This window comes from Kogia breviceps, chromosome 4 (assembly GCF_026419965.1).
Source record: "Kogia breviceps isolate mKogBre1 chromosome 4, mKogBre1 haplotype 1, whole genome shotgun sequence".
NCBI lineage: Eukaryota > Metazoa > Chordata > Mammalia > Artiodactyla > Physeteridae > Kogia > Kogia breviceps.
Genome location: NC_081313.1, coordinates 31,910,081 through 31,936,718, shown reverse-complemented (window position 1 = coordinate 31,936,718; position 26,638 = coordinate 31,910,081). Strand labels below are relative to the sequence as shown.

Below are 26,638 nucleotides of genomic sequence, written 5' to 3'. Positions count from 1 at the left end.
GCCCCTTTAAATTGGCCCACATTTAAGGCTCAATTTGATCTTTCCTTTTACCAAAGCCCAGGGTCAAGCATGTCCCAGGCATTTATTTCTATAGTTGCTGACTGATGAGAAATAGAGATTGGAATTGTCTCTGCATCAGCCACTAGGAATAGACCAAGTACATGTTTGGGCAGGGATGAGAATCCAAAGGGAAGTCCTAGAAGCTGAAAAATATTCCCCCATCAGAAGCTGGTCTGGGGTTTCTCTGATACATTTGGAGGGGTCAGAACTTGCTTTGTTTTTTTAATCTCTGCTAACTAGCCTCCTTACATGGACAGGAAATCAGCAAAACCATTGAGCTGTATAAATTCAATATATACTTTATTCGTAGTATTGCCAAGTCTGTGCCACCAATGTTGGTTCGACTAGTACCTGATCTTTCTTCCAAGAGCACGTTAAGTGCCACCAAAGCTCACCTACTGCATATGACTAATTCCCCACTCTTTAGTTCCAAGCCAGGGGCCATCCCAGCATGGAAACCTTGCTCCAGGGTGGTAACAAATGGTGGCTCAGTAAAGGTGATCATGAAACAAGACTTTCTGCCCTTCATCCGAAACCTCATCCATGCAAGTGCTTGGACATTTATAGAAATACAGAACAAAGGCATTTTGGATCTTTGTGAGGGTGGGTGTATTAATTTCTCGTGGAGCCTATAACAAATTATCACAAACTATGTGGCTTACAACAGCAGAAACTTATTCTCTCAGAGTTCTGGAGACAAGAGTTCTGAAATCAAGATGTCGACAAGGCCATGCCCCCTCCAAAGGCTTTAGCGAAAAATCCATTTTTTACCTCTTCCAACTTTTGGTGGCTGCCAGCATTCTTTGGCTTGTGGCTGCATCACTCCAAGTCTGCCTCTCCCTTCACATGGCCATCTCCTCCTCTCTTGTATTCTCCTCTTCTGTATCTTATAGGGACACTTGTCATTGGATTTAGTGCCACCTAGATAATCAGGATGATCCCCTCACATGATCCTTACATCTGCAAAACCCCCTTTTTCAAATAAGGTCACATGCACAGGTTCTGAGACATGGACATATATTTTGAGATTGCTACCATTGAACCCACTTAGTGAGCATAGAAGACAGAGGGGAAATTTAGAAAGACAAGCAGCCAACATCTGCACCCCAGTTCTAGTCACCCATGCTGAATCAGGGTAGCCCCGAAAGATATCCCAGTCCTTGCCATTGAATTTCTGTAACTCTGTTAGCAGGAGTTGATCAATAAAGATGCTAGGATACGAGCAAGAGGGATCCAGGATCCCAATGGTTTTGCATCGTTTTTGTACTCAAATACAACAGGCGACTCTACAACCTCCCATTTGTACCGGCTGGACTGGTGATTCTCCATAAAGAAATTTTTAGAGAAACAAAGCAGGATGTTTTGGGACATTTAGCATGTGCAGCTTGAAAAGATCTCAGGGTGACTCTACCACACCCTGTGCTTCTTGCCTTCCTCTTTCCTTGTCTTCACCTCAAAGAGGACAACCAAAATACCTTTATTTACCTTATCAGTCAAAAAATAACTTTATTCAGTGACAAGTATGCTTGTACCTCTCAAGTCATTTTTATTGTTTTTATTCATATTAGAAATTTGACATTGGTCCATTGTTACATTTTAGCCACACTTATATGTAAGTAATTTAATTTTTTCTAAAAGTTTAAAAAATTATTTTCAATCAAACAAAATTTCATCTGGACAGTAAGATGTTTACATGTAAGTTTGATCTTATTGAAATGCCATTTTCTCCTCCTTTTTGAGTCATTTTCTTTTTTGTTAAATTGAAGTATAATTGATTTACAATACTGTGTTAGTTTCAGTTGTATGGCAAAGTGATTCGGATATATATTATATATATATATATATATATATATAAAATATATTCTTTTTCAAATTCTCTTCCATTATAGGCTATTACAAGATATTGAATATAGTTCCCTGTGCTATACAGTAAAGCCTTGTTGTTTATTTTATACATAGTGGTGTGTACCTATTGATCCCATACTCCTAATTTATCCCTTCTCCCCCTTTTCCCCTTTGGTAACCATAAGTTTGTTTTCTATGTCTGTGAGTCTGTTTCTGTTCTGTAAGTAAGTTCATTTTTATTATTTTTTAGAACATATAAATGATATCATATGATATTTGCCTTCCTCTGTCTGACTTACTTCACTCAGTATGATAATCTCTAGGTCCATCCATGTTGCTGCAAATGGCATTATTTCATTCTTTTTTATGGCTGAGCAATATTTCATTTTATACATATGTATGATATACATATAAATATATATGAGTATCTATATATATACACATACATATATACCACATCTTCCTTATCCATTCATCTGTTGATAGACATTTAGGTTGCTTCCACATCTTGGCTATTGTAAATGGTGCTGCAATGAACACTGGGGTGCACCACCCACTCTTCCCCCCCTTGGTATCCATAAGTTTGTCCTCTACATCTGTGTCGCTCTTGCTGCTTTGCAAGTAACTTCATCTGTACCATTTTTCTGGATTCCACATATAAGCGATATTATATGATATTTGTTTTTCTCTTTCTGACTTATTTCACTCTGTATGACAGTCTCTAGGTCTATTCACGTCTCTGCAAATGGCACTATTTCATTCCTTTTTATGGCTGAGTAATATTCCATTGTATATATATATACCACATCTTTTATCCACTCCTCTGTTGATGGACATTTAGGTTGTTTCCATGTCCTGGCTATTGTAAATAGTTCTGCAAGGAACATTGGGGTCCATGTATCTTTTTGAATTATGGTTTTCTCCAGGTATATGCCCAGGAGTGGGATTGCTGGGTCATATGGTAGCTCTATTTTTAGCTTTTTGAGGAATCTCCATACTGTTCTCCGTAGTGGCTGTATCAATTTACATTCCCACCAACAGTGTAGGAGGGTTCCCCTTTCTCCACATCCTCTATAGTATTTATTGTTTGTAGATTTTTTGATGATGGCCATTCTGACTGGTGTGAGGTGATACCTCATTGTAGTTTTGATTTGCATTTCTTTAATAGTTAGCAATATTGAGCACATTTTCATGTACCTGTTGGCCATCTGTATGTCTTCTTTGGAGAAATGTCTAGGTCTTCTGTCCATTTTTTGATTGGGCTGTTTGTTTTTTTGTTATCGAGTTGCATGAGCTGTTTGTACATTTTGGAAATTAAGCCCTTGTCGGTTTGCAAATATTTTTTCCCAGTCCATAGGTTGTCTTTTGCTTTTGTTTATGGTTTCCTTCATTGTGCCAAAGCTTATAAGCTTGATTAGGTCCCATTTGTTTATTTTTTGCTTTTATTTCTATTGCCTTGGAAGACTGACCTAAGAAAACATTGTTATGATTTATGTCAGAGAATATTTTGCCTGTGTTCTCTTCTAAGAGTTTTATGGTGTCATGTCTTATACTTTAGTCTTTAAGCCATTTTGAATTTATTTTTGTGTATGGTTTGAGGGATTGAGTCATTTTCACTTTGCTCTTGCAATCACTGTAACTTAGAAACAAAGAAAGAAAACATCTCACTGTGGGAAAATATAAGATCAATTTTTTCACATCAGTTCACATCGTTCTTCAAACTCACTCGGGTAATAAACTTTAAGCTGCAGCCAGGTGAGCAATCAACACCATCCCCGGGGGACAGTGGATGAGCCAGAATGACGCCCCAGGTTCCTGAACTGACAATTGGACAGCTCATTTTATGGACACTAGGGGCAGCTGTTTGCCGGAAAGAGACACTAATACAGTAACCTGCCTAAAATCCCACCCCCACACCAAGACACGTTTAGACCAAACATCAAAAAGAGCAAGCAGCATTGTTTGTCTTCTCTTAGTTGTTTCCCCTTTCCAGGTTCCCTGTGATGTTGCAAAGTCAATCAAGATGTTCTGGCCAGAGCTATACACCCACTACACCTTGTTCTGTCTCCTTGTTCATCTCATCCTATGAGTAGAACAAATGTTAACACATCACCTGACATGATTAGGGATTCTTGGACAGAAGGTAAATTATGAGAGTTTCGTGGAAATTTTCTGTATCAGAAAAGGAAACTAAAAAGTTTTGTATGTGAGCTGAGAATTTAAACTCCAAAACTAACTACACAAGAAAGAAAGAGATCCACCAGAGGGCAGACAGTAGAAGGAAGAAGAACTACAATCTTGCAGCCTGTGGAACAAAAACCACATTCACAGACAGACAGACAAGATGAAAAGGCAGAGGGCTATGTACCAGATGAAGGAACAAGAAAAAAACCCAGAAAAACAACTAAATGAAGTGGAGATAGGCAAACTTACAGAAAAACAATTCAGAATAATGATAGTGAAGATGATCCAGGACCTCGGAAAAAAGAATGGAGGCAAAGATCGAGAAGATGCAAGAAATGTTTAACAAAGACCTAGAAGAATTAAAGAACAAATAAACAGAGATGAACAATACAATAACTGAAATGCAAACTACAGTAGAAGGAATCAATAGCAGAATAACTGAGGCAGAAGAACAGATAAGTGACCTGTAAGACAGAATTGTGGAATTCACTGCTGAGGAATAGAGTAAAGAAAAAAAGAATGAAAAGAAATGACAACAGCCTAAGAGACCTCTGGGACAACATTAAACTCAACATTCGCATTATAGGTGTCCCAGAGGGAGAAAAGAGAGAAAGGACCCGAGAAAATATTTGAAGAGATTATAATCGAAAACTTCCCTAACATGTGAAAGGAAATAGCCACCCAAGTCCAAGAGCGCAGCGAGTCCCATACAGAATAAACCCAAGGAGAAACATGCCAAGACACATAGTAATCAAATGGCAAAAATTAAAGACAAAGAAAAACTATTGAAAGCAACAAGGGAAAAATGACAAATAACATACAAGGGAACTCCCATAAGGTTAACAGCTGATTTCTCACCAGAAACTCTACAAGCCAGAAGGGAGTGGCATGATATACTTAAAGTGATGAAAGGGAAGAACCTACAACCAAGATTACTCTACCTGACAAGGATCTCATTCAGATTCGATGGAGAAATCAAAAGATTTAAAGACAAGCAAAAGCTAATAGCATTCAGCACCATCAAACCAGCTCTACAACAAATGCTAAAGAAACTTCTCTAAGTGGGAAACACAAGAGAAGAAAAGGACCTACAAAAACAAACCCAAAACAATTAAGAAAATGGTCATAGGAACACACATATCGATAATTACCTTAAATGTGAATGGATTAAATGCTCCAACCAAAGGACACAGTCTTGCTGAATGGATACAAAAACAAGACCCATATATATGCTGTCTACAAGAGACCCACTTCAGACCTAGGGACACCAAATGGAAATCAAAAGAAAGCTGGAGTAGCTATACTCATATCAGATAAAATAGACTTTAAAATAAAGAATGTTATAAGAGACAAGGAAGGACACTACATAATGATCAAGGGATCAATCCAAGAAGAAGACATAACAATTATAAATATATATGCATGCAACATAGGAACATCTCAATACATAAGGCAATTGCTAACAGCTAAAAAAGGAAATTGACAATAACACAATAATAGTGGGGGACTTTAACACCTCACTTACACCAATGGACAGACCATCCAAAATAAAAATAAATAAGGAAACAGAAGCTTTAAATGACACAATAGACCAGATAGATTTAATTGATATTTATAGGACATTCCATCCAAAAACAGCAGAATACACTTTCTTCTCAAGTGAGCATGGAACATTCTCCAGGATATTCACAGGTGAATTGTATCAAATGTTTAGAGAAGAGCTAACACCCATCTTTCTCAAACTCTTCCAAAAAATTGCAGAGGAAGGAACACTCCCAAACTCATTCTATGAGGCCACCATCACCCTGACACCAAAGCCAGACAAAGATCCTACAAAAAAAGAAAATTACAGGCCAATATCACTGATGAATATAGATGCAAAAATCCTCAACAAAATACGAGCAAACAGAATCCAGCAACACATTAAAAAGATCATACACTATGATCAAGTGGGATTTATCCCAGGGATGCAAGGATTCTTCAATATATGCAAATCAATCAATGTGACACACCATATTAGCAAACTGAAGAATAAAAACCATATGATTATCTTAATAGATGCAGAAAAAGCTTTTGGCACACTTCAACACCGATTTATGATAAAAACTCTCCAGAAAGTGGGCATAGAGGGAACCTACCTCAACATAATAAAGGCCATCTACAACAAACCCACAGCAAACATCATTCTCAATGGTGAAAAACTGAAAGCATTTCCTCTAAGATCAGGAACAAGACAAGGATGTCCACTCTCACCACTATTATTCAACACAGATTTGGAAGTCCTAGCCGCGGCAATCAGAGAAGAAAAAGAAATAAAACGAATACAAATTCGAAAAGAAGTAAAACTGTCACTGTTTGCAGATGGCATGATACTTTACCTAGAGAATGCTAAAAATGTCACCAGAAAACTACTAGACCTAGTCAATGAATCTGGTAATGTTGCAAGATACAAAATTAATGCATAGAAAACTCTTGCATTCCTACACACTAATGATGAAAAATTTGAAAGAGAAATTAAGGAAACACTCCCATTTACCATTGCAACAAAAAGAATAAAATACCTAGGAGTAAACGTACCAAGGGAGACAAAAGACCTGTATGCAGAAAACTATAAGAAACTGATGAAAGAAATTAAAGATGATAACAACAGACGGAGAGATATACCATGTTCTTGGATTGGAAGAATCAATATTGTGAAAATGACTATACTACCCAAAGCTCTACAGATTCAATGCAATCCCTATCAAATTACCAATGGCATTTCTTATGGAACTAGAACAAAAAGTCTTAAAATTTGTATGGAAACACAAAAGACCCCAAATAGCTAAAGCAGTCTTAAGGGAAAAAAAACAGAGCTGGAGGTATCAGACTCCCTGACTTCAGACTATAGTACAAACTACAGTAATCAAGACAATATGGTACTGGCACAAAGACAGAAACATAGATCAATGGAACAAGATAGAAAGCCCAGAGATAAACCCACGCACCTATGGTCAACTAATCTATGACAAAGGAGGCAAGGATGTACAATGGAGAAAAGACACTCTCTTCAATAAGTGGTGCTGGTAAAACTGGAGAACTACATGTAAAAGAATGAAATTAGAACACTCCCTAATACCATACACAAAAATAAACTCAAAATGGATTTGAGACCTAAATGTAATGCTGGACACTATAAAACTCTTAGAGGAAAACATAGGAAGAACACTCTTTGATATAAATCATAGCAAGATCTTTTTTGATCCACCTCCTAGAGTAATGGAAATAAAAACAAAAATAAACAAATGGGAAGTAGTGAAACTTAAAAGCTTTTGCACAGTGAAGGAAACCATAAACAAGACGAAAAGACAGCCCTCAGAATGGGAGAAGATATTTGCAAACGAATCAAGACAAAGGATTAATCTCCAAAATATATAAACAACTCATGCAGCTCAATATTAAAAGAACAAACAACCCAATCCAAAAATGGGCAGAAGACCTAAATAGACATTTCTCCAAAGAAGACATACAGATGGCCAAGAAGCACATGAAAAGCTGCTCAACATCACTAATTATTAGAGAAATGCAAATCAAAACTACAATGAGGTATCACCTCACACCAGTTAGGATGGGCTTTATCAGATAATCTCCAAACAACAAATGCTGGAGAGGGTGTGGAAAAAAGGGAACCCTCTTGCACTGTTGGTAGGAATGTAAACTGAAACAGCCACTAGGGAGAACAGTATAAAGGTTCCTTAAAAAACTAAAAATCGAATTACCATATGATCCAGCAGACCCACTACTGGGCATATACCCAGAGAAAACCGCAATTCAAAAAGACACATGCACCCCAATGTTCATTGCCGCACTATTTACAATAGCCAGGTCGTGGAAGCAACCTAAATGCCCATCGACAGACGAATGGATAAAGAAGTTGTGGTACATACATACAATGAAATATTCCTCAGCCATAAAAAGGAACGAAATTGGGTTATTTGTTGAGACGTGGATGGATCTAGAGACTGTCATACCAAGTGAAGTAAGTCAGAAAGAGAAAAACAAATATCGTATATTAATGCATATATGTCGAACCTAGGAAAATGGTACCAATGAAACGGTTTGCAGGGCAGAAATTGAGACACAGATGTAGAGAACAAACGTATAGACACCAAGGGGGGGAAGCGGCAGGGGGTGGTGGTGGTGGTGGTGTGATGAATTGGGCGATTGGGATTGACATGTATACACTCATGTGTATAAAATTGATGACTAATAAGAACCTGATGTATAAAAAAATAGAAAAAACCTATTTATATATATATAAAAAAAGAAAGTCATGATCCTATGATGTATTCGGGAAAACACAGGACTTATCAGAAACTCTGGCTTTAGATCACCTTTCTACCATGTGCTTGAACTCCGTTTACCTTTCTGTAACAATAAGAATTTACCAGGCTTTGGGGAATGTCAAAAGAGATATTATATATGGAATTTTCTTTTTAAATGTGATTATTAGTTCTAATAATAGAATTAGTAATGGGTGTAAAATACCAAACTCCAGAATGTTTTTTTGCCAGATATACGAGTGTTCATAGAAAAATATTGAGGTCATTTATAGCCTGGAATAAGCGATCTTAGTAAAGCACAGACTTTAATCTAGATAGTGGCAAAGTGCCACGTACTAGAACTAGCACATAAGCAAGGAATCACCAGTACCCTCAGGAGGGAATGATGGAATACATGAATGAGAGGGTATGTGAAAACCCAGAGCAGCTGAAGTCATGTAGCACCTTGGAAAATTGAGGGCGCCTGGGAAAAGAGGGTGGCTAGGTGTTAAGAGCAGGATATACACCATGGAAAGGTTGAAATTGAGAACATCACAGTTTTAATGAGAAAAGGTGCAACTGACAGTAAAGAGCCCCATGATGACAAAGGTGGGAGAAATTGCTCATTTCATGGCAAAGTCTTGTTGCTGTGACTTATAGGAGAGAAAAAGTGAGGTCAGAACTGTGAGGTGATTATATTATTTAATCCTGATTACAAAATACTGAATGCATTTTCTTCCATGTTCAAAAGGAGAACAAATAGAATAAAAATGAGTTGGGGAGAGGTGTGGGGGAAGGATTCCACATATTCTGTAGACTGAGGTTTCAAATATCAACCATCTCTGTGTGTGGAATCTTCCATAGACCTCCATTTCTTTTTTTCTTTTTTCTTTTAATAAATTTATTTATTTATTTATTTATTTTTGGCTGTGTTGGGTCTTCTTTGCTGTGCAAAGGCTTTCTCTACTTGTGGCAAGCGGGGGCTACTCTTTGTTGTGGTGAGCAGGCTTCTCATTGTCGTGGCTTCTCTTGTTGTGGAGCACGGGCTCTAGGTGTGCGGGCTTCAGTAGTTGTGGCACGTGGGTACAGTAGTTGTGGCTCGTGGGCTCTAGAACACAAGCTCTGTAGTTGTGGCTCACGAGCTCTAGAGCACAGACTCTGTAGTTGGGGCTCACGGGCTCTAGAGCACAGACTCAGTAGTTGTGGTGCACAGGCTTAGATGCTCCGTGGCATGTGGGATCTTCCCGGGCAAGGGCTCAAACCTGTGTCCCCTGCATTGGCAGGTGGATTCTTAACCACTGCGCCACCAGGGAAGCCTCACCCTCCATTTCTTATACCTAGTTTTTATTTTCCTTAAATCACATTCTGGATCCCTCACTGACAAGCTGCTGACCCCTGTCTTTTTTTTTTATTATTATTCAAACAGAAAGTCACAAAAATTATACTCAACCTCATCAGTTCACTCAGTCCCATGTAATTAATTTTTTTTTCATCTTGATCTTTTGTTAGTGCCACCCCCTGTCTTGATGGGCTTGTTGAAATCTTCCTCTTCTAAGCAGTTCTCTTCACACAGAACTTTTCACACGCTGGGAAGGAAGTGTCTAGAAAACCCCACAGATGGCCTCCTCTCCCCACCCCCGCACTTTCAGTTTCTAACTTCTCATCAACTGCAGAAAGGAACTCAAATCCCAGGCTTGGTGTCAAGGTGTGTTTATGTGTGTTGAGAGGGAACCGGGGGATGAGAAAAAAAGAGAGCAGGACATTTCTATCTTATTTTTCCTATGCCAAGGAGTATCTTTCTCAGCTATCAGGAATGTTTTATTTCAAATTTCATATGTTTTTAACAAAGTGAGTTTTCTTTTGCTGGTTTATACTCCTTTTATATGAAAATAGAATAACCATTAGAAATAGTAGATGAAAATAAGATCTCTTTGAGGTGACAGAGTTGGAGGTACAGGAAAAATGAAAGGACTTATATTGTATTATGATATGGACATTAAATATTATCCTAAGATCCAAATAAGCCCCTAGGAAGAGATCTATGAAAATACTTCAATTATCTACAAGTTCATTAGACAAAATGTAAATTCTTCTGAGCTTATCCTCTGATTTGGTATAGTTTATGCAGGCTAAGTGAATAATATCATAAGCAGATGTAAGATAAATTTGCTATAAAAACTATATAAAATGGAATAACAAAAACACATGGCATCAGGACTGTTTGTTGTTCTATATTATCTACATCCTATCACCATTCCATTAGCATCAAGAAGTCAAAAACTTACAGCAGAGGGCTTCCCTGGTGGAGCAGTGGTTGAGAGTCCGCCTGCCGATGCAGGCGACACGGGTTCGCGCCCCGGTCCGGGAAGATCCCACGTGCCGCGGAGCGGCTGGGCCCGTGAGCCATGGCCGCTGAGCCTGCGCATCCGGAGCCTGTGCTCCATAACGGGAGAGGCCACAGCAGTGAGAGGCCCATGTACCTCAAAAACAAAAAAAAAACAAAAAAAAAACAAAAAAATAACAGCAGAGCGAATTACAGAAACCCATAGAAAGTCATAGGTAATTTCTTCATCCATTAATGGTTAAGCCATCAGAGACCATGCCAAAGTCAAATCTGTATTTGTGCAAGAGCTATTTGGTCAGATGACCAGGAAGAGGTTTGAAGGTTCTAATTTGTAGAATGATGGTGATTTTCAAGCCTGTCTTTAAAGACAAAAGGTACCCAAAAGCCTAACTGATCAATATACCTGGAGAGTTCAAGGTGCCACAGCATTTGGGAGGTGGGTCTTTACTGGTTAAGCTTTACCAGCTTTAAGTTGCTTCCTCTACTTCAATTCACCCTAGAAGAGAGAACCCAGTAGGAACCAGGAAAGAGTGCAGAGCAGCAGGTTCCTGAGATCCCAGAAGAGGGAATGTTGATACACAGTGACATCTGCAGAGGTTTTCTGCTCACAGGCTAGGCCCGTGAGATGCCCAGGCCAGCCTCCTGAGGAGAAAAGGCCACATTGACCTGCGTCAAGGGAAGCCATGCACACACAGCTCCTGGAGAGACCCCACTCATGCCAGGTGTTTTCTTCCTACTATATTTCACCTCACAACACGAGGCTGGGGTGGTCTGCAGTTCCCTCTCCACCTTCATAAGTCACTGACAAAAATGTAAGGGGTTGTCACAGTTGGGGCTGCCACCACTCTTTCCACTGCCAGCCCCTCCTCCTTATGCTTTGCCCAGCCTGCAGCAGCCCACTCCCAACCCAAGAACTCAATTTGTGGTGAGAAGCACGTTCCCACATCCTGTTGAAGAGGGGCCTGATGCTCCCTTCAGCCTCAGAGGCCCCGCGAGCTGGAATCCATCACAGCCCATTCGCCATGAAGTAAACATTCCGTTAAGCAAGGAGCTCTCGAGAATAGATTCATGACTGGGTTCAATGCTCCTTAAGAGGCTAAGGAAATCTTTTTTCCTACTTTCATCTGTGTGATCAGTCATGAAGAAATTCAAGTAAATTCAGCCTGTCAGCCATATGTTTAATAGCGATTATGGAAAGAAATGTGCAGGCATTATGGGAGTGCTTATTTTGGTAGGGAGTTTTTGGCAGAGGGGGGTTGTTTTTGAGGAAGAAAATAAAACCAGGTCCCTGCTTTTACATCTCCTTAAGAAAACAGAGTACACACTTTAAATACATAAATTATGATTCATTAAGTACTTAAATATTTAGACAGCGTTAACAGGGATGAAAAACAGTTTACAGCAGTTTCAGTGTCTAGAGTGGAGCTTGCCATCTACTATCTTGTGAAGCATTGTCATAAGTACTGTGTTTTCAACCATTAACTCTAGCTTGACAACCAAAAACAATTAAAGTCATTTTATTACATAATTTCTAACAATAGAAGTTCTAAGAAAATTTATTTTCAGACTAAAATAATCCCCCCCAAAAAATAATCTCTTTTCCAAGTTTACTGGGTATAGCAGATCAAGTCACTTTGAAGAGAAAAGACAACTTATCACTGTGTGTGAGTGTGTGTGTGTGTGTGTGTGTGTGTGTGTGTGTGTGTGTGTGTGTTGGGAAGTGGGGGAAGGCTTGGCTTGGTCATGAGGAATATATCTGTTGTTTTATTTTCTTTAATCTAGGCAATATAAATCCATGATGCTAAATACTACTATCGCTCTATGAAAGTTTGAACTGCTTGAGTCTATTCCAAATTTTCACCAGCCTGCTTCCTACCTCAAGAATGGTAAATTTATCTGGCTTAACAGAAGAACTATCTTTTCTGTCTTTTTGCTCTACCTCTGGTCAATCCTGGGCTGAGTGGATCCTAAATTTGAATAACATGAGCCATCACCTCAGCAGAAGCTGTGTTCTCCCATGCAGCATGCCACCCTCATCTGCCTTCTTTCCTCCTCCACCCGTACTGGGCAGGACTAGGGCGGGCTTCCTGGAACATTTTCCCACTACATACGCATCTCCTTGCACCCTGATGCCACTGATGCCGCTCTACCTGGGGTTCTGTTCTGGACAATGGTGGCAGTGGTAGGAACTAATTTTGTTCCGTGAGAAGCACTAGCAATTCAGACCAAATAAATCATGAGTATTGACATGTTATCTCAACATAGCAATTAAAAAAAAAAAAAAGAAAACCTACACATGGTAAAATTGATCAATGATGAAAGAAAGAAAGAACAAGGAGAGTCAGAGAGATAGAGGGAGAAAGAGACCAGTTTGGATAAACTATTGTTATTTACCAACACCCTCATGATTAAAAGCATTAGATGCAATCAAGTGAAATCATTTTCTTCTCTTATTCCTTGGGCTCTATTTAGGAAAGAATAACAGCATCCATAAGAGTGGTTCATTCTCCTCATGCTTTAATTACAAAAGTGACACTAACACATATTAAGGAGGTCAAATTAGGCTCAAAGTTATTTTAAATTCATTAGTTAACCACAGTTCATGGGTGTTTTATTTCTTTTGTGCTTTACAAATGAAACTTTACAAAGATGAGACTTTCAAAAACAAGGAACTTTGAAAACAATCTAGCGATAGTCTTTTGTATTATTAGTTTCTCTACAGTTATTTGTAGGTTTTAGAGTGTATTACATTATAAAAATTAAAAGCAGAATTTCTCGTAAAATGTTTCCAATTATTCAGGAGCAAGAGGATTAGCTCAGGGACTCTCAATCTCAGCACTATTTCGACTGATAATTCTTAGTTTCGGGGTCTGTCCTGGGTGTTTTAAGATTTTTAGCAGCAGCCCTGGCCTCTATTCACTAGTTGTCAAGAGCACTTTCTCAGTCGGCCATTTCAATCAAAGATGCCTCCAGACATTGCCAAAATTGCCCCAGTTTGAGAACCACTGGATTAACCTAATGCTCAGGATATATTTAAAACCAAACAAAATCCAGTTACCAATGTTTTTAGTTTTCCATATGAAAATATGTAGGTGAACTAGCTGCAAAAGAAAACATTTTCTTGATGTCTGTCCTAAAGGCCATCTCAGCCTTTGTTTATGTATGTACTTGATTTATTGCCTTTATGTAAGTTGCTGAAAGCAAAAAAGATTTTCTGGAATCTGGAGTTGTTAACTAGAAGTACAGAGGATATAGCTAAAGCATTTTTGCATCTTCCCAGGGACTGTGAAAAGCATGTTAAGTTTATGTTAGTGAAGGTATGTAATTCTGAGGAAGGGGAAAACATGGGGGCTAAAGGAAATTCATTTCTGTTAAGAGCATCTCTACAATTACACCTGTATAATTATAGAGCAATGCACGGGAGTAGTTTTGGCTAAGCATTGTTCAGACGTTCTCCGACTTTAAATGGTTCGATTTAGGATTTTTCAACGTTATAATGATGCAATATGCATCTAGGAAAAACCAAACTTTGTATTTTGATCTTTTCCCAGGCTAGCAATATGTGGTACGATACTCTCTCATGATGCTCACAGCTTCCAGTCAGCTGTGCAATCATGAGGGTAAACAACCCCTATACTTGCAGCCATTCCATACACATACAACCATCCTGTTTTACTTTCAGTACAGTATTCAATAAATTACCTGAGGTATTCAACACTTTATTATAAAATAGGCTTTGTGTTAGATGATTTTGCCCAACTATAGGCTAATGTAAGTGTTCTGAGCACGTTTCAAGTAGGCTGGGCTCAGCTATGATGCTTGGTAGGTGAGGTGTATTAAATGCATTTTCTATTTAGGATATTTTCAACTTACAATGGGTTTATCTGGATGTAACTATCATAAGTGTAGAAAGAGCTGCACAAACTCATTAACAGCTGGAATTAATAACAATTTGCTTCAAATAAATTTGGAAAATAAATTTCAAGATAAAATGTTTGTTTTACTTAAATATTTTAAACTCTGAAATCTCCTAGATTATGAAATGCCTCTTCTTAAGAATAAACAGAAGCCCCATCTTTAAATCATTAAAAGTTAAAGAGGTCCTGCAAATTAATGTAAGGGGTTAGTAAGGGAGAAACTGGATGTAAATTATGTGAGAACTCTCTGTACTATCTTCTGAATTCTTCTGTAAATCTAAAACTGTTGTAAAAAATAAAGAAATTAAGTCTATTTTTTAAGAGATGGTGCAAATAATATGCACTGATATGGATCCAATTATCAAGGGGGAAAAAGGAGAATTAATATTGCAAATATTTAACAACTGGAATCGCACAGGCACCAAGCAGTCAGCGTGGCTGCTGATCACACATCCAGCTGAGCTTGTGTGTAGCAACTTAGTATCAGTTCAGGAAAAAAGCAAGGTGCAAAGCAGGGGTTTCCATTTGTGCAAAAAGCCGGGACAGAAAGGATGTGTGTGTGTGTTTATTTTTATATATTTGTAGCACAGTTAGAAATATACATAACAAACTGATAACAGTGGTTGACTGACTCTAGAGAGGAACTGGGTAAGTTCACCATGTAATTTATTGTTTAAAGTAGGTCAGTTTTGAGAGTAAAAGGGAGCATTATTAATAATTATTCCAGAACAATAGGCATGAACTTGTACTGTACTGATAAGTCAGTATTTATGATCCCCATAGAACTGGGGCATGAGGGCTTGGAGGGTCAGGGTTTAGAGCAAGTTTACTTTTCCCTTTTTCATGAAATACATTGCTCTTACCCTCTTTTAAACTTTTTTAGAGTAAAAAGAGCCCTAGAAAATGGAATGAAATGAGAATGAGAGAATGTCAAAAATTTGTAAATCATTTTTGCCTTTCTATCATTATCATAAAAAAAGAAATCTAACTATTATTGTTAAGATTAAGGGCGAATCTGGGTGTTGAAAATTTTATCTGATAAACTTATTAAGAGTTGTAACAACTAAAAACCTCTAAAGCTAAGCAGTCAGTATAAGAGATTAAATAGTTGCAGAGTTCAGGCTGTTGATTTACGAGACATATTAGTAAGTTCAGATGCTGTTACTGTTTCTTCAATGTGTCCCACGTAGGAACCTGTGGCTCTTTCTTTCCCTGTCTTTCAACATACAGTTGAAAGTTTCAGAGTGGGGGAAACCAAACTCAAACATCATAAACTCTATGATGTTATCCAGCAGTATGTTTGTTTCAGTCATATTAATTTAAAATTAAGACATAACATTAATGATTGTAACTTCAGCATTTTGTCACCTGGAGAAATGATGTTATGTGACTAGTGAATTCGAAAAAAGAAAAAATCATGATGGCAGACAATCCTTGGATGTATATTACATGCAATTCTTGATCTAAGAACTTTACATGCATTAACTCATTTAATCCTAATTAAAAAACAAAACCCGGTGAGAAATAGGTACTCATTATTCTCCTGCTTGATCACACAGCTAGTGAGTAGCAAAGTCAGGCTGGAACCCAAGTCAATGATTTCAGAGAGGTTGCTATTAACCATGATACTGCACTGCCTCCTGGTTTTGAGTTGGCATCTGGGACTTAAATTCCAAATCAACCACTTCCATATTTTCTAAACTAAAACCAGGGTGTGCAGTTTGACAATGTGTTAGTGTGTCTCATGGATTTCCCCCCATGAAATCCAAGTTGTGAAGTTGCTGTGACTAAATAGGATATCACTTAAATCCTTTAGTTTCTGTTTTGTCACCAATGCAGTGAGAGAGGTAGAATAGATAATTTCTAAGTCTTCACTTTCTTTATAAAAATAGGAAACCCTCCCAGGTTCCAGGCATTCTTTAAAGTGCCTTACAGATATTGATTTCTTTTAAAGACCTATGACACGACTCTTTATTCCCTTAATAGAGGTGAGCAAACTGAGGCCCAGGGAGCTTATATACCTCACGTTACAGTAAATAGCTGATCAGACTCAAAACCTGGCTCCCTAGTTGATGCTCTACTCTGCAGCCTCTTATCATTCTGGACTAAATTGTAGATCTAGAATATAAATTACAAAATATAGAGTGAGTCTAGAATAAAAGATTCTTCCCTAGAGACAGACTTTCTTCCAGGTGGGGAGCAAATTTCTGTATTGATATTTTTTTATGCATCTTGTGTTAAGGTTTAAAGTCCTTTGCAGCTAGGATCTCCCAGGAGGCACAGTGTAGGATCCGTCTTCACCTGTTTCCTCTGCCAGCACCCAAACTCTCCCTGGTTCTGCTGGCTTCCTGCCTATTACCTCCGGGGATTACTTGAGGATTTGAGAAAATCATGGGGATAAAAAAAAACGGTCAAGGGAGGCAAGGTAGAAAACAAGATATTTTCAGCAACTTGGATACAGGGTAGTAAATTAAAGGAGCAAAACCAAGCTTGAAATTGCTCCTTTCACCTCATTTTCGCCTCCTGACTAGGTTGCTTACCCCAATCCTGAAAGACTGTAGTTTGGTATGGAGAGAAACTCTTGCTGAAGGGACCATTTCTTTTAAAATCACCATTCACAGTATTCATCTCAGTGCCAACCTGAACAATTTCCCAAATATATTAGAATTCCGAGGGTTCTATACAAAGGGTAATGAGACAGTTTTTGGACTTTGGAGCCCGAGACAGACCTGAGTCGGCATCCCTGTCCTCACAGTTCCTGGCTGTGAGTCCTTGAATATGCTACTTAACGTTTCTAATAATAATAATTTCCTTACATTGAGCCCAGGCTGAGGGCCAGGCAGGCACTTTACAAATTCTATCTCTAACACACGTGACAATTCTGGCAGATGTGCTCTCTTATTCCCATTGTACAGATTGTGCAACTGAGGCCCTGCTAATCAACTAGGATTCCAACCAAGTTCCCATGCTCTCACATGATGTCCTCTTGCAGTTTCAACCTCAATCCTCTTTCCTGTGACATGGAGTTAAATAATGCCATCATCTAAAAGAATGAGATGAGGTGACGTAGATAACTTGCCTCGTTCAGAATAAAGCACATGTGTTTACACGCTAAACGGTGGTTCTTATTATTAGGAAAGGAAGTAACACAGGGGCATGTAGCAGGGCCTGCTGTGCTACATGAGTTAAGAGGAGGGAGCAATTCTTCCCAACCGGACAGGATCTGGTTTTGTGGTATCTGAGTGGGGCCTTGAGAGAAGAAATATGCTCAGCAATGACAGGTGAGGATAGGAAGTAAGAAAATGTTTTCTGGGTGAATTTTAAAGCAAAAAATGGAAACTGTCGTGGCTATCTGTGATATTTTTTCTAAGCCTCAGATTTTCAAATATTCCTAAAAGAACTAAAAAAGTTCAACTCCTGGCTTTTGAGAGAAAAAGCAAACCCACCATGAATTCTTACAGGTTACATGGGATTATAGTCACAGAGAAAGGTGACTGCCCGCTCTCTTTACTAGGTAATACCCTAATTCTAGACCAGGGGGACAGAGACTGGAGAAACCAGCATCTGGAAGTGAGATGTTCCAGCCTGTCCCTGCTCTTTCCTTGTCACCTTCCCTGTGTGCTCCAGGCTATGCCCCTTGAAAATGAGCGCAGTCTGCCTGGTTGTCTGGTTCCAGTTGAATCATTTACACTAAATATGTATCAATAAGTAGAAAAACTCATTTTATTGCTTATGTATAAAAATGAGTGGGTTTTTCTGCCACATCTCCCTGTTAGCAAACAGATGGACCTTAAATATAGGTGGGAACAAGAACAGGCTTGCAAACACAGAAATATCAAACGTGGCTATGTTGCGTAAAGCATGCAACCCAGATTTACAGAAGAGCTTGCTTTCAGTTTTTAAATGCAGTTTCTATTTAAGAGACTCAGCTATAAAATATGGAAGAGGTCATTTGTTAGTCACTTTCATATTTTTTCAAGTTCAACAAAACACATAAATACCAAGTTCAGAGTAAATCCAACAAGAGTGTTAGAGAACCAGTAAGAGGAAAGGGGAAAATATAAGCTGTGACTTAACAACAACAAAAGAAAGCAAGTCAGTCTAAGACAACCAAAAAAAAAAAAAAAAAAAAAGTCTAAGTATCATAGCCCTCCCCCTTCAAGAAATTCTCACAACTTATTTTGCCATAGAGGAAGATAAATGTTACAATATCTCACGAACCAATCAGCGACGCTGCAGGCCTCAAACCAGGAAACCCTTTAAAGTGTAGTACTTTAAATTGTGCAAGTGAGACTTTGGGCTCTCAGTGAGTTTTTGTTCGCTGTGCTTGCAGGATGGGAAAGCAGATGTGAAGTCCCTCATGGCGAAGTTTAACACAGGGGGCCACCCCATGGAGGAGGTCTCGGTCAACAGCAGGCCCTTCAAGGCTCCAGGCCAAAACTCCCCTTCAGGAGTACAGGCCAAAAAGAACTTATTCAACAACCAAGGAAATGCCAGCCCTCCTGCAGGACCGAGCAATGTGCCCAAGTTTGGGTCCCCAAAGCCCCCTCTGGGGGTGAAACCTTCTTCTGAGGAAAAGCCTGACAAGGAGCCCAAACCTCCATTTCTAAAGCCATCTGGAGTGAGTCCCAGGTTTGGACCGCAGGCTAACTCGGCCACCAGAGACCCTGAGGTGAAACCGGGATTTCTGAAACCTGTAGGCCCCAAGCCCAGCAACTTGCACAAAGAAGTTTCCAAACCTGAGGTTCCCTGGCCTCCTGGGAATAAGCTTTCACTTCACAGTGTAAACCAAGACCATGACTTTAAGCCACCAGGCCCCAGGCTGGGGTCAAATCATCCAGCCCAGGAAAATGAACTGAAGCAAGTCTTCCCAAAGCTGGCTGGGGTTAAAGGCAAGTTTATGTCAGCCTCTCAAGATCAGGACCCCAAGCCCCTCTTCCCCAAACCCGTCTTTGGCCAGAAGCCATCCCTGAATACAGATGATCCCCAGGAAGACGAAAGCCCCACCAAGACTGTGGGTCAACAGAGAGGCGCCCCGGCGCCCCTGGGAGCCAAGGCCAAATCCGGCCCTTTGAAACCAGCCAGGGACGACCTAGAGAATAAAGAGCATGGAGGCGAGACATCAAGTTTTCCTTTTCCTGGAGTCGTTCTGAAACCTGCTGCAAGCAGAGGGGTCCCAGGCCTCTCCAAAAATACTGAAGAAAAAAGAGTAGAGAGGAAGGTAGATGCTGCTAAGAAAGTCTTCCTGAGCCAAATGAATACGGAAGAGCCGGCTTCTGGGGCCCCTCCTGCCAAGTTCCTGAAGACACCTTCGAAGCAGACAATGGCAGGGCCCTGGGGCCCAAGTCAAGAAAAGGAAAAGGAGGACCAGAATTCAACCACCCCCAAGCGAAAACCCCTGCCCTCCTTGTTTACCCTGGGCCCCCCTCCACAAAAACCCAGCAGACCACCGCACGTTGACCTGACAAAATTCCGGAAAGCCGCTTCTGGAAACAGTGAGTTCTTTTCTCATTTGCTATTGCACATGTTTCCTTCCCAGCAGAGGGTGTTCTAGCTTCCGGGGAAAATTTTGTAACAAGGAACGATGCCGTCACTGGTACTCCTGTGTGTGTGACGGCTTTTGTTTGGCATTTTTTTCCTCTGGTGTGGGATGTCTGAGAAGGTTGAAATCCTTAGTTTTAGGTTGGCATTCTGTGAGGAAGCGCCTTGGGGGGCTGATTTGGGGGCATGGGGAGAAATACATCCATTTGATTGTCAAGTGGTTTTGCTTAATGTAACCATTTCTTCTACTTCCTTTGTTGGGTTTCATTTCTGTTGAATGAGACTGAGGTGTGTTCCCTCTACTATCACAAAGGAGTCAGAAGGTGAGCAAACCTCTAAGTCAGTGGTGGATGTTCAGGGGACATTTGACTGTCATGTCTAGCGGGTAGAGGCCAGGGATGCTGCTAAACGTCCTACAATGCACAGAGCAGCCCCGCCCAGCAAAGAATTATCCAGTCCAAAATGTCAATGGTACAGAGGTTGAGAAAACTTTTTCCAAATGATTTTAAATGTCCACAAATGTATCACATGTCTCCTAAGCCCAATATTCAAATAAGAGATGCACAGGACTCTTGTGAAATGGCACTTACTGTTTTATATTTCAGCTGTTTTCTATTGCTCCGTCAGCATAAAGTTTTCTGAATGTTTCTGATTCATAAAGTAGTACATAACTAAGATAATAAGCCAGACAAAGGGATACATTATTTTCCTCCTGGGTAAATAGTTTAATTTTCTACCAGAGATGTTACCACCATACTATGGCACATGCTAAAAGTTGATCCTGAATGACTTGGTAAAGATTTGTAACCCTCATAGTGGTGAAAGCAGCTCACTTATGCTTGAAATGATTAATGTTTTAGGCAAATAATGTACAACCCTTGTTTATTGTGAGAAAAGAAAAAGGATACTTGCGAGTGACCACAGCACAACTATATATATATTTTACTTATGAAAGTGTGATCTAATTAAAGCAGTTCTGGGTATAAAGGTAGTTCATTTTTATTTTGGCTCTGTAGAAGCATCTCACAATATGTCATCTTCCTGAGACCAATATTCTCGGTGTCAACCAACATGTTAGGAATCAAATTCCCCATTAATCGGTCTCTTAGAAAGCAAGTTTGGAATGACCCCGTGATCACCTGTCTTCTAGAAAGAGTTACCCTGTTACTCTTTTTTTTTTTTTTTTTTGGCGGTACACGGGCCTCTCACTGTTGCGGCCTCTCCCGCTGCGGAGCACAGGCTCCGAACGCGCAGGCTCAGCGGCCATGGCTCACGGGCCCAGCCGCTCTGTGACATGTGGGATCTTCCCGGACCGGGGCACGAACCCGCGACCCCTGCATCGGCAGGCGGACTCCCAACCACTGCGCCACCAGGGAAGCCCTACGCTGTTACTCTTATTGTATCCTCATATGTCACCTTTTCGTTTTAATACTGGGCCATAACTCAGAAATGTTGTTTTTCTGAAACCTTCTAAAAAAACCCTTTCTTAATTCCCTGTCGTAGTTCTTCTGTGCCTCAGGTAAAAAATTAACTATCATAACCTCCATTATATGGCTCTGAGTTCATGCCAAGGAAACTGTCCTGATGTAAAGTGGAAATCCTTGAGAGTTTTCTTCCACGTCTTCCGTCTTTATTTACACTCCACTACCTGGTTTGAGTGGTAGTACCCAGGTGGCTGCTGTTGTGCTATTGAAATGCCAGTGAAGTCCTCTTTTGGCTCTGCAGTCCTGGCAAGGTCATCCTTGAGCTGATTTTCAGTGCAATATAGCTCCAAGAGACCCAGGCAAAATTGCTTAGGAAGCCAAGTTGATCCTTGCCGGGTTTCTCCTCCTTCTTGAAACCCTGTCCCCATCCTGACATGCCTCCCCACTGCTCATATGCCCCATGACGCAGTTTAGATTCTAAATCCTCTCATCAATGTACCCTACCTCCACCCTCTGATCCCTCGATATATATTATGCTTCAAAGTGGACCCTGTTCCCTCTTCAGCCACCTCTTCCACAAATCAAAACTCAATCTTCTTAATTTGAACTGACGTCAGGTTGGTGTCAGGATAAAGCAATCTGATTCATAAATTTAAATTCTGAGTAACACCGCTTTACAGCATTCACGTATTTTTTAAAGCATTTACATTTTTAACTTATTTTTTAAATAGAAATTTACATCTAGCTCACAAATGATATAGAGTAAAAAGTACTTTAGTCCATCTCCACCATTTCCTGGGTCTTCTCAGCCTCTGCTCCACAGAAACCACTCTTCTTAATTTGTATATCTGTCCAAAGTTTCTTTGTGTTTACACAAGCAAATATAAATATAGATATTAATCTCCTTGCTTTTTACTCAATAAGTAAACTACTATATGCAATGCTTTGATCCTTGCTTTTTTTTTTTTTTTTTTTTGCGGTACGCGGGCCTCTCACTGTTGTGGCCTCTCCCGTTGCGGAGCACAGGCCCCGGACGCGCAGCGGCCATGGCTCACGGGCCCAGCCGCTCCGCGGCATGTGGGATCCTCCCGGACCAGGGCACGAACCCCTGTCCCCTGCATTGGCAGGCGGACTCTCAACCACTGCGCCACCAGGGAAGCCCTGATCCTTGCTTTTTAAAAATAAAAATAAAATTCCTGTCCATCTTTCCACATTTTTTTTTTTTTTTTTTTGCGGTAGGCGGGCCTCTCGCGGTAGGCGGGCCTCTCGCGGTACGCGGGCCTCTCGCGGTACGCGGGCTTCTCACTGTTGTGGCCTCTCCCATTGCGGAGCACAGGCTCCGGACACGCAGGCTCAGCGGCCATGGCTCACGGGCCTAGCCGCTCCGCTGCATGTGGGATCTTCCCAGACCGGGGCACGAACCCGTGTCGCCTGCATCGACAGGCGGACTCTCAACCACTGCGCCACCTGGGAAGCCTTTTCCACATTTTAATAAGAGGTTATTGAATATTCTTTAGAGCTGCATGATATTCAGGTAAATGGATGACTCACCTAATTGATTTAACAATTTGTATTGTTTCCAAACTTTTGCTCTTCCAAACAGTGCTACAGAAAATAACCTTGTATATGTGTCACAAAATGAGCATTTACTTTCTGAACACAGAATTTCTTAATAAGGTCTGCTGACTCCTAATCCTACCATTGCTATTTTTCCTAAACCATACTAAGTAATTTAGGACTCCATTTAGAAAGGTTAAAAAAAAATACCAGAACTTGAAAGTGTATAATAGTATTCAAATTAACTGAAGCTTCACCTAGTAACTCTGTAGGTTTTCAAAACTCTAGAACCTTTTTCTCAGGCTTCTACATGGTTCCTTCCTTTCCAGGTTCACATCTAATTCCTTAAACGTCTTCCCCAGATCTACCTTCCATCTTTTATCATCTCTGTCCAATATATTAGCCATTAAGGGTGCTTATCACTTATTGAGGACATGTTACATATTAGATACATGTTACCCCTGTTTATTCCTCCCAAGAAACCAATGAAATGGGAATTCAATGAGGAAATTAAAGCTCAGAGAGGTAAGGTAACTTGCCCAAGGCCATAATGTGACTAGGCAAAGACAGGGCTGGTCCTCCTGTCTCTCTGATTTCAGAGCCTGTGTCCCCCCTTGCCACCCTCCTTGCTATGGTCCCTCTCTTGAAACATAGGATATTATGAGATAATAAGTCAAGCATAAGTGAAACCCAAAGAATCTTCATTCTTCTCCCTTTCTCTGTCCTTTGGTTAAAATACGTCATTTTTTGTTTTACTATAAATACCACTGTAAGCTCCATGTAAACAGAGACCAGTCTGTTTAACGTTATTTATTTGGAGCATAGTAATAATATATTCTTGTTAGTTGCTCAGATGTGTCCTGCCACCGAAATCCGTTTAATCAGAATTTAGTATTCATACTCTTTATAGCTTAGCAATTACTTTGAAAATGATTTGCTCTTCTGTCTAGATTCCCAAATAAATCTCTGTCTTTAAGATTTAAAAACAGCCAAGATGTATCTGTGTCGATCATTTTATCACCAGTATTTTCTGAGATGATATTCCTCTTAGCTCTCAGAGATTTTCTGTTCCCTGTAGAAGGAGGGCCCACCACCTCTTTTCATCTGGCTGATGGATGACAAACGCATCTACTCACTCTAATCCAGTGTGATAAATTTGTCTTGCCTTCAGAGCTGTGATTTGAGTTCTGAATATTGCTTTTAATTCCCTCATTTGTAAAATGAAGGTTAGCTATGCTGGTCTTGAGGGCAGTCCTTGCTGGGGACCTGAATACTGTTCCATTTATTGACATCTCATTCAGAGCCCTGTACCAGGACAAGATCAACCATGGCAGCTCATTCCCCCTTTGTCTCTGGGAAGATCCTGTTGTGGTATGTAGGGCTTTCATGCTATAGGTTTCACCTTGACCTTCCCCAGGCTGTTCACCACCTCTGAGTCCACTTCTCCAACTTGGCGTGTATTAGGGAGAATCCACAGGTTTTCCTAGGATCACTGTCTGCCCCCCCGTATTGCTTCTCAGCCTGGGGAACAAGTGGGAAGCTTCGCTTGCCTCCTGTGGCACCAGACTCTTCTGTTTCTTCCCTTAGCCACTAGTGAAGTTATTTTCCTTTTCTTGTGCCATGGCTCCTAGTGATTTGGGGATAATGTTGCCTTATTTTGTTTTTCCTATTTTATTTGGGAATTGGAGGAGGGACATCGTGTAAGTCCCTCCCTCATTATTTAATACCAACTAAATATTTCAGTTATAATCCAGGAGTCAGTGGTATTTCCAAAGGCACCATAGGTTCACCCCTTCACAAGGCAGGCGGCAAGATGGCAGAAAGGAAACTCATGTGACTTTGAGTGCCCACTGAGAGCTGTGTTTCGTATCCTCTGGATGGTGCTCACTGGTCATGGACACTTGGATGACCGCTCCCTATCTACTCCCCAAGTCTCCTATTCTGAGGCTTCTTCAGGACACAATCAAGAAGGGGATAGGGGGAGATCCAGCTACCCTACCCCGTGCAGGCTTCACTCAGACTGTTGATAGCATCTGACCTCCACTAACCCGCAAATCCCTGAGAGCAGTCTTTTTTTTTTTTTTTTTTTTTTTTTTTTTTTTTTTTTTGCGGTAAGCGGGCCTCTCACTGCTGTGGCCTCTCCCGTTGCAGAGCACAGGCTCCGGACGCGCAGGCTCAGCGGCCATGGCTCACGGGCCCAGCCGCTCCGCGGCACGTGGGATCCTCCCGGACCGGGGCACGAACCCGTGTCCCCTGCATTGGCAGGCTGACTCTCAACCACTGCGCCGTCAGGGAAGCCCTTTTTTTTTTTTTTTTTTGCGGTACGCGGGCCTCTCACTGTTGTGGCCTCTCCCGTTGTGGAGCACAGGCTCCGCAGCCATGGCTCGCGGGCCTAGCCACTCCGCAGCATGTGGGATCTTCCCGGACCGGGGCACGAACCCGTGTCCCCTGCATCGGCAGGCGGACTCTCAACCACCGCGCCCCCAGGGAAGCCCAGCAATCATATTTTAAGCCTTTAACAGCCAAACAGTTTATACTTGGACTAAGAGAGGATTTGAATACTGACTAGGCAGATGAGCCAGGAAAAGGAAAGGACCACTGAAGCAACCCCTGAGGAAGGCAGATTCCCCCTCTTCAGGGCCACTGACACCACCGAAAAGCCCCCTCAGCATACTGAGCTTCCGGGTTTCTAGCTGGGTGCTCAGTTGGACCATGAAAATTCTTCCTTAACGGCCTGAGCACCAGCTAGTCTTTTAATATTAATTTTGACACGATAAACCACACTTATTATTTAATTTACAGGAAAACACTTCCTTACAGTGATATTCACCAGGCCTGTAAGACAGACTATTGTTTTCTTAACTATGAGAAGAGAAATTTCTGTAAACCCAATTTGGAGCAACATGCCATGATTTACCCTGATGTAATAATAACTCTTCCTGTGATCAAGAGGCTAGAAGTAGGTATATTTTTAAGCCACTTACAAAGGAAAATTTGGAAATATTGCCCAACCAACTGGCATTATATCAACATTTGTAACAAGCACTAGATCAAAGAAGCTATGACCACTTGTGATATAAATGTATATTTTGTTTTACAGTGGCTGACTTACCCTTAAAGTATAAAATGCATATGAGATGATTTAATATATAAAAAATTTGATCCACATTATTTAATTCTTAAAATAGGCATGCAAAGTTGTTAAGAGAGTAAATCCTAGGAGTTCTCACACAAGAAGAGACATTTTTTTCTATTTCTTTAATTTTTAGCCATATGCAGATGATGGATGTTCATCAAACCTATTTTGGTAATCTTTTCATGCAGTATATAAGTTAAATTATTATGTTTCTGTAGACTCCTTAAACTTATACAGTACTGTATGTCAATTATATTTCAATAAAACTGGAAAAAAACAGGCATGCAACCCTTAGAGGTAAAAGCATTAAAATGAAATTGCAGTTTTCT

At 40.4% G+C, this 26,638-nt stretch overlaps 1 protein-coding gene across 3 annotated transcripts in view; it reads left to right on the top strand.

Annotated features, from left to right (window-relative positions):
* Positions 1 to 26,638, top strand: part of FYB1 (FYN binding protein 1) — a 160,657-nt gene that overhangs the window by 52,117 nt on the left and 81,902 nt on the right. For all 3 annotated transcript variants that reach the window (XM_067033343.1, XM_059060262.2, XM_059060261.2), the window contains exon 2: positions 18,985 to 20,146. In XM_067033343.1, coding sequence (XP_066889444.1) covers positions 18,985 to 20,146 — 1,162 coding nt within the window. The remainder of the gene's footprint in view (positions 1 to 18,984; positions 20,147 to 26,638) is intronic.